Below are 12,668 nucleotides of genomic sequence, written 5' to 3' on the forward strand. Positions count from 1 at the left end.
ACCTCTTGGTAACCTGAATTTTTCTCTCACCCCCACTCTTCCCCCCCCCTTCATCTCTCTCACAAGCACATCTTTATTTTACACATCAAGCAAAAAAAGTCCCAGCAGGTAATTTTCCTCTTCAAAGATTACCTTTTTTTTCTTATTTCTGGAGAAGAAAAAAGGTTTCTAAAGAGGGGAAAGAAAGAGCAAGCCGGCTGTTTTATCAGCCGGTCAGTCCAGGTGGAAAACAAGAGTGAAAGTGGGGCTTAGGGGAAGCGCGACGCCTCTTTCGCCTGCCGCAGGGCCACCACCACTGCGTAAGCCTTGGATCCCTCAACGTATTGCGAGACGCCGGTGTATAGCCCGGACCTGTGCCCCAACATGATCGCCGCTCAGGCCAAGCTGGTTTACCAGCTCAATAAATACTACACTGAGCGCTGCCAAGCGCGCAAGGCGGCCATCGCCAAGACCATCCGAGAGGTCTGTAAGGTGGTCTCGGACGTGCTAAAGGAAGTGGAGGTACAGGAGCCTCGCTTCATCAGCTCCCTGAGCGAGATCGATGCCCGCTACGAGGGGCTGGAGGTCATCTCGCCCACGGAATTCGAGGTGGTGCTCTACCTAAACCAGATGGGCGTCTTCAACTTCGTGGACGACGGCTCCCTGCCCGGCTGCGCGGTGCTCAAACTGAGTGATGGGCGGAAGCGGAGCATGTCTCTCTGGGTCGAGTTCATCACAGCGTCCGGCTACCTCTCAGCGCGCAAGATCCGCTCACGTTTCCAGACCCTGGTGGCTCAGGCGGTGGACAAGTGCAGCTATCGGGATGTGGTCAAGATGATCGCAGACACCAGCGAGGTTAAGTTGCGCATCAGGGAGCGCTACGTGGTGCAAATCACTCCCGCGTTCAAGTGCACCGGTATCTGGCCTCGCAGTGCGGCACAGTGGCCTATGCCCCATATCCCCTGGCCCGGCCCCAATCGGGTGGCGGAGGTCAAGGCCGAAGGGTTCAACTTGCTGTCGAAGGAGTGCTACTCACTGACCGGCAAGCAGAGCTCTGCGGAGAGCGATGCCTGGGTGCTACAGTTCGGGGAGGCTGAGAACCGCCTGCTGATGGGCGGCTGCCGAAACAAGTGTCTCTCGGTGCTGAAGACGCTGCGGGACCGCCACTTGGAGCTACCAGGCCAGCCGCTCAATAACTACCACATGAAGACGCTGCTGCTGTATGAGTGCGAGAAACACCCGCGGGAAACGGACTGGGACGAGGCGTGCCTAGGCGATCGGCTCAACGGCATCCTGCTGCAGCTCATCTCCTGCCTGCAGTGCCGCCGCTGCCCTCACTACTTTCTGCCCAACCTCGACCTTTTTCAGGGCAAGCCCCATTCGGCCCTGGAGAGCGCTGCCAAGCAGACCTGGAGGTTGGCCAGGGAAATTCTCACCAATCCCAAAAGCCTGGACAAACTATAGGGTGCTGGGGACTGCTTGAAAAGCGACACAAACAGGAATGCTCTCTTACACACAAAACACACAACTCAGCTACAAACAGCAGAAACTCCGGACACAAACTTTTATGTAAGCCACCTAAAGAAACAGGAAGCAGGCACAAGACCTTCGTTAATTAACAAGCAAACAAAAAGAGAGCAAACCAACCAACCAACCAAACAAAATCACATTCTTGCACAAAAGTGATCGTTTTTCTTCCAAACAATGTGAATTTAAAAGGTCACACAAAAGAAGCAATCGGGCTTTGCCACCACAAAATGAAACCCAAGGTACATTTTCAAATCAATGTATAGTAGTTTCTCCTCTTTTCCTTCTCTCCCTTTCTCCTTTCTCCCCTCTCTCATCTTCTTTCTTTCCCTCTCCCTCTCCCTCTCATTTCGTTTTGGGTTGCCTGAATGTTGTCACCAAGTGAGAAAAAGTATTTAATTATATGTAAAATTTCTCTTTTAAAAAAAGTTTTGCTGATGTTAAATGTATCTCAGTGCCAATGTCAGATTGTGCCCCTCCCTTTCTTGCACCTCTACCCTCACCCTAAGCAGTCTTGTTGAAAACAGTAATAAAAATATTACTTTACATTGTAATTGACTGTGGATTGTTCTTAAATGAAGGCAGGTGAGATCACAATTTATAATTTACAATGTAAAGATGTGAACTTCAGGAACTAAATGCAAGAAGCTTTCAAAGGAAGTCTAATTTGCAAAATTTACAAATACAGCCCTTTTTTGTAGGTTTAACCATACAAGTCCCTTCCCCCCATCCTTGGAAAAGAGAAAATATTAATTTTACCCAACTATAATGTTTGTTCTGTAAATTTTGAGGTTTAAAGTAGTATCTTTCTTCACACTTGAAAAAAAACAGATTTTTGTGTGGAAGAAAAGATTTTGGTCCTAATGTTTAAAATAGAAAAAAATTATTTCACATTTAAAATTAAGAGATTTGCTTTCTTACATCATAATTTTAAAAAATCCATTCTGAGTCTGAAAAATAAAGGCAATATTCATGGATCTTTTCTCAATAGTTAACATGATCAGTTGATACTTTGCTTTCAATTATTTGTCCTCTTCGAGCTTTAAATAATAAAAACTTAACAATTAAATCAGCCATACCAAAAAAGAATAAAATGGTTATAGCAATACTCCTTTTCCCCAGGAAATGGTGATGTGAACAATCCAGATTTAGAAACTACCTCAGTTTTTTAAGGTTTTAAGGTAAATGCCATAACTATGATCATTATTTGTCAAATTCCCAGAATTATTCAGAAGGTGCTTATAGGCAATTGAAACAAAAAAAGGTTTTAATACTATTTTTATGACCAAAGAAAAATTACTGTTTCAAGAATTTACATACAGGAAAAGTACATTATTCCTTCTGCTTTCCTAAGGTAACAATCCAATGTACTCATTTTAACACTTCATCTAAATTAACAAAGGTTTTTTTTTTAATACAAGGAAATAACTAATTAAAAATAAAATAATTAGTAAAACTGAAAGCATCCCAAAGGAACTGGTTTGGTTTGTCTTCTTTATGTTTTCTTCGATATACTCCATTAGATATGCTAATAATGAGGCACAGGTACAGAAAGTATGTCAGATATTACCCTTTAACATTTAAAATTTATTCTTTGAATTAGTCTAGTTTTTAATTTATTGAAAAATCCATGAATGAGAGGTGTAGACAAAAATATTCTAAAAAGGAATTTTAAAGATCTGAGGAAGAACTTTGCATGGGGGAGGGAGTGTATGGAGGGATGATCCACAGGACAGAATAGATGGATGAGAAACAAGGAAGGTACTCAGGGCTCTGGTGCCTAGTTCACTTGACAAAAGAGGCTTAAGTTCTCAGATTCCCTGGTAAGAATTCCCTAGTAAAAATAGTTTTGTTTTAGAAATATAAACTTTGATCTTATCAGTTCTGAAATAATCTCTACTCTTTCAACCTACACTGTATCTTTTTCTGATCTCTCTTCCTGTAGATGTAAAACAAACTCACTGTAATACTAAGTGGTTCAGACAAAAATACTGATTTTTTAATAATAAAAATGAACTATTCCCCGGGGAAAATGTTCTCATTTTTTTAGGAACATTTTCAAAGCAAGTAGTAGGTGCTCACATTTACAAAGAAATGATTTAAGGGCACAGTGTTTAGTTTAAAAGATAAAAATGACATCTTAAAATGACCTTTTTTCTTCTTATGCACACAAGTATTTACAGCATTAGAGACTATCTCTCTCCAACTATCCCAGGAAGAAGTTTTTAAGTCCTGACAAGAAGAACAAAAATTCCCCAAATTCAGTATTTTTTTCCTACCTTATTTAACGCAGGTATCACCAACAAAAAAATAAAAACACTGCCACAACACAAGTGTCCTCATCTATAAAACACCTGAAAGCACCAACGTCTACACAAAATAAAAATTTCTTTCAATAATTGGCTGAAAAATTTTAAGAATATAAATTAGCAAAACTCTGATTTCTGTAACATTAGGCAGGTTGCAGGGGTACAAGACAAATGAGTGATTAGGCTAAAAGATCTTTGTATTGCGCAAGCAATAGGGGAAAAATTAATAATGTTGCACAGAATAAAATTAGAGAGAAATAAAAGTTCTAACTTCTCTCAAAAGGAGTAAATAACTTTAAAGAGCCTCACTGCAAAGACTGGCAGAGATCCTAATCTTGAGAACAATTAGACACCTTTAAATTACATCACATTTTAGATTCTATGCCACATATGTCCAAAAGCATAACAGAATATTTTGAATTAAATTTCAGCCTCTCAAACATACAAAGTACCATAAATTAGAGAGTTTAAGTAATTTTGGTTACCTTTATTTCCTAAAGAAACTAAAATACAATTTCAGATAGTAGAGCCATGTAACAAAGTAGGAAATTTTTCTAGTTGATGTAATTTCACAATTAAAGTTTTCTCTACATTGAATTGGCTGAATTATCAAGTTCAAAACAGTCGCTTCCAACATAGCCTTCCTTTTATACAGTCTATCAAATCTTATCTTTATAAAGGCAGCAATTCTGAAACAAAATGCTAGAAACACATGTAAGACAAGAGACGATTTGTTTGTAAAGTTTTAAATAAAATTATAACATTTTTATCAATGATTACTTTGAAATACTTCTAAATCACTAAAATTTAATGATTCACATGATTACAGTACCAAAGAACTTCCTATCAATAAACTCAAAATATGTGTGTTCACACAAGCTATCAGACTCTAAAATAAATAATTCCATTTTTTAAGCCACTTCTCTTCTACAGGTTGCTTACTTTGCTCCTTTTAAAAGAGACTGTTTCCTATCAGAACAAATTCACTTTCATGAAATAAACCTAGCTTTGGCTTTATGGCTGTGCCACAAATGTTTCTTAGTAAAATAAAGTTGCCAAGGTCTGAAAAGTAATCAGAAATACATTTTAAAGGGGAAATTACATTTTCATTTAAGAATAGGAAATTATGCAGTGCCTTGTAAAATCGACTGTAGGTAATGGGAAACAGAGGTATCTCACACACACAAGACATGCTTGCGTGCACAACAGAGTAGTAAGTCATGAGGACAAAGCAAGGAGAATGATATATTGGTATTATATCCAGAAAATATAAAGGCTAAACAAAATAATTCCACTCTCAACCTCACTGAATTTTGTAGCTTAATTCACCCTGGACCTTTTGTGGCAAAATATATTTATGGACGATATTCCCTGTGGTTTTCCCCCAACCCCAGAATGAGCTAATGATAAACGCAATTAAGTGGAAATTGTTTTTGAATCTAAATGAACTTCAATAATCTAACTAGCTGGTAAGGGAATCATAAGCTAAAGAAGATAGTTGCCTTGCATGTAGGCAGAAGCAATTCAGCAAGAAATTCAAACTAAGTCTGTCAGATTTTACCAATGCCAATCCTACCCAACAGCAGCCCACCGTCCCATCGTAAGAAAAAAATGTTTAAAAGTGAAACCCACTCCTCATCTTCTCACCTTGGGGTCGATTTTCTTGAAGTTAGAGTCCTCTTCATCCACCTCAAAATAGAGTTCGGAGGAGGTGACAGAAAGAGTGCCCTTTACTACAACAGAGGGGGCCACAAGCTGAGCCGGTGTGCTCAGGCTAACAGGACCTGTCAAAAGCAAAAACAAGCCACACATGTTGGACTGACATTTTTCAAAAAAATCTAATAGATTCAAGCAGAAATTTTATTTTTAAATTCTCTCTAGCACCAAATTGTCTGCCAAATTGTCTACACTTACAAATTCTGTCTACCCCAAATCTTCCTCTGAAAATGCAGTTACTAGGATTCTCATACTAAGAAATTTATAGTAGGTGGTTAATGATAACAGTAAACTAGGATGCAATTATTTTACAGGGAGTCTGCAAAGCTTTGGTCTAATCTCCTGGTAAGAAGGTGGCTCTGCCTAAATAAGTCCTTCCACATTCCATTTAGAAAACAAGCCTCAGGCTATCCAACAACATGGAACAACAACCAGAAGCAAGGAAGACTCAATAGGTTTCCAAGGCCAGAGGTTAGCTTAGTTTGGCTGAAACATGATTACAACAAAGATCACTAGCTTATTAGTGAAGTGAGAAACGTTATACCATATTCTCTGATAAAGATTTTGTGCCAAGTTGACACAAAACCTCTTCATAACAACTTTACCCCATGAAAGACTGGTAAAAAATACTCCTTTTCTAAGCCTGCCTTTCCACTGTTAAATATTGTTCAATGCTTCCAAATCTAATATTAGTGTAGTTCAGGGACTCTGGGAGTAAACAGCTGGAGGGTGGGTTTCCAAGTGAATGAATTTTTATTGGAATAATCAAATCTCCACAGGGCTTATCAAAAAGACAAATCAGCCTGCTACTGAAAACAATAGATTCACTACAGATAGAAGAGCATAAAGTATATTAGAGCTAAACCTAAAATAAAGGACTAAAAGTAAAAATTATATTACATACATATATATATTTAGGTAGAGAGAGAAAGTAAGAATTTGAAATCCCATCAATTCCTCATTGTACAAACCCTATAGGTGAAGAAAACAGCAACAGAAAATTGGCACTTATAGTTCTGAATTAATATAGTGCCTATAAACATGGTACACCTATTCAGGTAATCAATGGGTGAATAAGTGTTTCAAAATTCAGATGAATCGACATTTCCATCGATTGTTAGAAGGTGCTGGTCCTTAATCTCACATCAATCTTAATGTGTGCCAGTAGGACAATAGAAGGGATGCTCTGCGGAGATCAGAGCAGGTTTTGCCCTCTATTCCCAATGTACAAATACATTGTGTTTGCAGATGGGCAGCAGATAGCTGCAGAACAGCCATGATTTCCCAAAGCTCATCTCTATAAATGGATGAAATAAGCAGCTATGTGTTCTTTTGCTGTCTCCTTTGCCCTCTGTACATTAGCATGTAATCCTGAGAAGAAATAACATTTTTTCAATCACTCTCAGACATTCAATTACAGGGTAAGCAGACAGCTGCAGGAGCTAGGGCAGCCTAGGTCCTACAGAAGACCCCTGACAATTTCCACTTCATTTCTAACCCATACCACTTTATTAGTGTGGATTACTTCTTAATCCTATTGCCATTGTCAAGATTATATAATTAAACTCCCCTTTCACCTCTATTACTGTATGAATGTATTACTAGTAGCAAGAACAGAAGCAAAATAAAGGAGGAGAAAATGGGTAAATAGATGTGAAGGAAAAGGCTAGAGAATACCAGTGTCCACCTACTCTCTACGCCCAGTCCAAATCCCTTAACAGTGTGCTCTAATTAATTTTATTTTTACTTTCTAGAGAGGTTTATGGGTCATCAGAGAAGATACCATCATCTATTTTTGCTTTTCATTCTAATTCACTGCATGGTAGCACAGGTTGCAGACATACCACTAAATGAAAAATTCCTGATGCCTTTTCTCTTAAATTAAAATTATCAAAAAAGAAGACTGTACAATTTTCACCTACAGAAATTGTGGAATCTTTCAGACTTTCCTCCTGGAGAGAGAGAGCCACAGGCATTAAAGAAAAAAAGCCATTTAATGAATGACTAAAATTTCAGGCTAAACAAGAGAATTTTTCCCATAAGGGAAGTAAAACTGAAAATCTGCAGAGTGCAAATCAAAATTCCTCCATCAGGTAAAATATGTGGATCCTGTGTAAAGCCATAGCATTCTTGGAATGGATTTTTTGAGAGAGTTAAATGTATATGCAGCATGTTCAGTAAGACCTGTATATCAAAGCAAATAGCTCATCTGCCTCCAAGCTTTATTTACAAAACAATCGGCAAAATTTTACTTATAGCTCTCATTTTAGAGAGATTAGGTAACTCCCATGGGTGAAGGAATTTTGTTGTTGCTGCTTTAAAACTTTTTTCTTTTACAGTGAAAATTATTCATAAATGAAAAAGATGAGAAGGGTAAAGAAACTGAAAAGAATGGAAAAATAAAGGGGAAACCGCGTTGAAGATTAGGGGGAAAATGTTTGGAAGAACAAAAACAATCTTTATTTAAAGTATTTGTGGGTGTAAACTTGGTAGTCCTAGTGGTCACAGATGAAAAAGTAAGTAATTAGATGGTTATTGGCCTGGAGCTAGCTGAAATATCCGCACAACCACTGAATTTACCAGCGAGATTCTCTAAATCTTTCTCATCCACGGATGACAGAGTATCGTCGTCGCCTTCCAGGAGGATCTCGTTTTCTGAGTTCTGATTTCCTAAAGCCTGACTCTTGATGGACTGTTTTCCTTTAGTGAGGATATCTTCATCTGCAGCTGAAATGAAAAGGAAACAAAGCTGTCCATCAGCTCTGGGAAAGAGTACTTTGGCAGAGGGGGAGAGAAGTGAGGTAAGGATAGGTGGCCAAAGATGGTCAATCATTTTTACATAGAGTCATCCACGGTGGGAAAGTGATTGGGATGGCACACATGTTCCTTTTGACAAACGTGATTCTCCAAGCCTAGTCTAATGTTACCTTGAACAAGCACCCTAATCCCATTAAATCTGACCCTTGCACCGCTCACCAAAACATTTATTCACTTACAGTTAGGGCAAGAGAGGGTTCAAAGGCAGCACGTTTTTGGGAAATTAGCAGAAAAAATCAGAATCCAGTTTTGGAAACAATACTTACTTGATACTGAAAAATAAGAAAGGCTGATCATCCCTGCAAATAATGACTAAACTGACAAAACATTATGAAATGGTCAGGGAGTGGTTGTGGAGGAGAATCCAGAATAAGAAGGGTCAGAGCTAAGGGAGATTCACAGCCAGTGAGGATGTAAACCCAATCCTGAAGCCAAAGCTGACATCAAGAAAGCTACAGCAGCTCTCAGAAGCTGCATTCTCCTCTTTACTCCAATCCTCCCTCTTGCCTTCATACTGCCCTTGCCCACATCTCACCCACCTGGACCCCCACTCCAGCCTTTATATAAATATCCAAGAGGAGTGAGACACTGTGGAAACTAAGTGGAGGCTCAAACGCTACCTCCTCCATATGTTTAAACTAAAAGGCTAAGACACCCCGGGGGCAAACATAACAGAAAGCCCAGGAGGAGAGGCATCTGGGCAAAGAGTCTTACAGGGCCTGAACTGGAGCAGCCTGTGGAGAGCGGCAGCACCAGACTCTCAGACCCTGTGACAAGGCAGCCAAAAAGGAGAGAAAAGAGGAAGAGGGTACGCCAAACCTAGGGAATGATGCTCTGTGGAGCACCTACAGCCAACAATTGAACCAGAAAGAGAAACAGAGGTGCAGTTGAAAGGAGAAAACACTGAAACTCAAAATTCTGACTTCAAAACCCCATTCCCCTCCCCAGGGTAACTCCCACTGCTTTGAGCAGCTTTCTCCTTCAGAAATACATAAAAGCAGATACTAAATTTTGGGTTGTGATTTTTAAAAATTCCTAGTGTCATGTAAGGGAAAGTTTAGAATCTTTGCTTCACTACTGATATTCCCGGGGTTGCCAGCTAGGGAAATCCAGGAGGCAAAGCACCTGATCCACCCAGGCAGTGGCTATTGAAATGGAAATCAGATGGCTAGCTAGGCTTTTTGCTTCACTGCAATTTCTGCCCGGGCATTAAGGCCCCAAACCCAGAAAGGATAATGTTTGCAGTAATATGACTAATATTTATCTATATAGTTTTTTTCTAAATAGTTAAACTACATTGTATGTTACCAAACGTTTTGACAAATCAAAGCTTCTTTGATTTTAATAGGTATGGTTATGGATAATAATAAAGGTAAAAGTTTATTTTTATCTTATTTATTGTGAGTTCACAATGTATACCATTTATGTACAACACTAATGGCACTACTTTAAAAGAAAATAGAGAAATAAAATAAAGAAAATAAAGAAACCTTTATATTAAATAAGAATGTCATGGAAAGAAGCTCTCTATATTTAGCTTTGAATATCCTCTATGGGTAAATCAAATTTTATTTTCCTTCATACCCACAAATAACAAGCATAGTATGCTGCACACATACGAAGGTCTCAATAAATATTTTGAAAAAATTTAAAGTATCAATTAAAATGCCTAATTTTTAGGAAAATAAAATTTTTAGGAAAATAAAAACCCTAATTTTTAGGAAAATAGTATTAAGTTGTTATATCATTGTTTACATTTCAAGTATTTGTATTTCCTTACTCTGAAATCATAAACACTGACCTGAGACCAAGCAAGATCTTCCCCAATTTACTATCAGTGTTACTAAAAATATATAGGTCACTGAGATATACAAGAGAAACCACCATCTTCTATACTTTCTTATAAAGCAAATCATAATAAATTAACAATTGCTAATCAGATTTTAGTACAAAATCAATGTTACATTCTCTTTTTCTAGATGTACAGTTCCTTCTTCAAAGCAGAAATAATAATAATGCTAATATTAAATAACATGTGCCGGGGAGTGTTCAAAACACTTTACTTATTTAACTCATTTAATTCTCTTAAGCCCTCTGCTAATTTCTCCTTTCCAGATGGGTAAACAGGCTCAGAGAGGTTACATAACTTGCCCAAGGCAACACAGCTAGTGAGAAGTAGAGTCAGGATTGAAATCCAAGTATTATGGTACCAGTATCTTAACCACTACACAAATATCAGTATCTATATCTATATCTACCTATCTATATGTATATATAAAATTTATGGATTAGTTTAATAATTCTTCTGTTTCTCATACTGCATTTAAAAGGTTAAGTCAAAATTATAATACACAAGTTAAGAATACAAAAATATTCATTTCCAAACCTAAATTTGATGAGCATATGACAAACATATCAGAAACAACCAAATTCAATACCTTGCTCGTTACTATCTCTGATTATTACCATACATGTCCTGAAGTACACTACACTAAGCTTGGGGTGGGGGGGGGGGAGGGGAGGAAAGAAAGGAAAAAAACCCTGTAATCTGCAAACATTTACAAAAAATGAGAGTAGCCAAGTAGCAATATGCAGTGATTTAACATAGCTCAATAAATTCATTCATTCATTTTAAATGACCACAAAATATAATTTGTTATCCCATCCAACTGTAACTTAAAAAATTTTAATATGTTCTCATCATGCTGACACATATTAAAACACAATTAACTTTTGAATTAAATAAAATTTTATGAAAAAATTTTGAAGTACTGTAAGTCTAATGTATGCATACAAACACCCACTTTAATTTATTTATTTACTTATTTTTACAAGCTCCGATTCTGGAATTGTTCAACCTCAACTGAAAAACCTCTTGTCATGGAAAATATGCAGCTTACTGATATTTAGAATGGTTTTCCTGTAATTAACTCCCCCTTGAGGATTTTAAGTTAGCAGCAGTAAAATTACCAACAGTACTCTAACACACACCACATGCACTGGTGTTCAATTCTCAGTGGTCTAATAGCTCTCTGCTAAAGAACTTTTTTTTTTGTTTCAAAATTAGAACAAAACTATCCCAAGCATAAAATAAAAGATAATTATCATGTTTATATGTGCTGCGGAAAGTATATTTTTAACTTCTGTTTGCCTTCTACTCAATCAATCATTAAATCAAGTATCAACTGTTTTGATATTTTTTGTGAGTATATTCTACACTAGCATAAAAGTTTAATTGGATGAAGTCAGAACACACTTCTGGTTCCATTTCAAAGCTGACTCAGATCTTTGCTGGCTAATAAAATTATTACCAAACATGATAACTATTTAAATTTTTCATATCACTATTAACAGGTTGCCTTCATATAGTCTCACATTTTATTCTGGTTTAATATTTACCCTAACTTGATAACTAAACTGCAATTGTTACATAAAACCGGAGAAATCTGTCAAAAATGCTTTCTTTGAAACATGACTTTTGATTCACTGAAGCTAAGAGCAATGAGAGGGCTCAGAGAAAAACTGGTCCTCAAGATGTAAAGTTCAAGTTCTTTAGAGCTAGCTCTAGGCATGAGTTGATTTATCTGTGCAACACAAGCTAGCTAAATAAAATTAAAACAGAAAAAGAACACAGAAAACGGTTCCACCTATGACATAAAACTCCCTTTTAAAAGTCCACTGTATGAGTGAAATGGAATCAACAATAGTCCATATTGCAGTAAAAGAAGTTTATACATTGAGAATTAACCACTTTAAAAAAATTACTACTGGAATAACAAAATGACCTCAAATGTAAATAAAATGAGTATGGGTATCCACTTAATGTGATGTGAAATGCCTATAACCGTAACTGCTTATTCTGAACAAGACACTTAAAGAATATCTTATACACAACTACTGTCCCAAACTGTATAGTTTATGCAATTTCCAAAGGGTTCCAAGTCAAGGCAATTTACTCTAGAAATATTGGTGAAACTACAAAAGATGATTAGGAGATTAAGAAAAGCCAAGTTCATCTCCTAATGAGTTTTAGTTACAGAACCTAATATATGTTGATCCTAAAAAGGAAGCCACAGTATCTGGCATTATTGAAGTTATGAAAGAATGGCATGATTTAGGATCTTTATATGATCTGTCATGCCAAGAAAACCAGATGAGTTACTTGTATCATTCCATACAATTACAAGATACTTCTTAAACTATGTTAAATTCTTCTCATATATTTCCATTAGCATGCACATTCTCTACAAAATGAAAATGTCTTGAATTCAATAGGATTCTACTGCTAAATTGTTTTATTATTTGAATTAAAACCAATCT

The 12,668-nt window shown here is 37.2% G+C and overlaps 2 protein-coding genes across 5 annotated transcripts in view; one reads left to right on the plus strand and one right to left on the minus strand.

The window, feature by feature from the left end:
• Window positions 1-12,668, minus strand: part of LRBA (LPS responsive beige-like anchor protein) — a 764,390-nt gene that overhangs the window by 280,931 nt on the left and 470,791 nt on the right. For all 4 annotated transcript variants that reach the window (XM_036089189.2, XM_078069304.1, XM_036089190.2 and 1 more), the window contains 2 exons: window positions 8,112-8,258; window positions 5,463-5,599 (listed from right to left, as the gene is read on the minus strand). In XM_036089189.2, coding sequence (XP_035945082.2) covers window positions 5,463-5,599; window positions 8,112-8,258 — 284 coding nt within the window. The remainder of the gene's footprint in view (window positions 1-5,462; window positions 5,600-8,111; window positions 8,259-12,668) is intronic.
• On the plus strand, window positions 364-1,443 carry MAB21L2 (mab-21 like 2). The gene has a single exon (XM_036089201.2). It carries the CDS (start codon window positions 364-366, stop codon window positions 1,441-1,443), a length of 1,080 nt encoding a protein of 359 aa, XP_035945094.1.

The sequence above is a fragment of the Halichoerus grypus genome, chromosome 3, assembly GCF_964656455.1.
Source record: "Halichoerus grypus chromosome 3, mHalGry1.hap1.1, whole genome shotgun sequence".
Lineage (NCBI taxonomy): Eukaryota > Metazoa > Chordata > Mammalia > Carnivora > Phocidae > Halichoerus > Halichoerus grypus.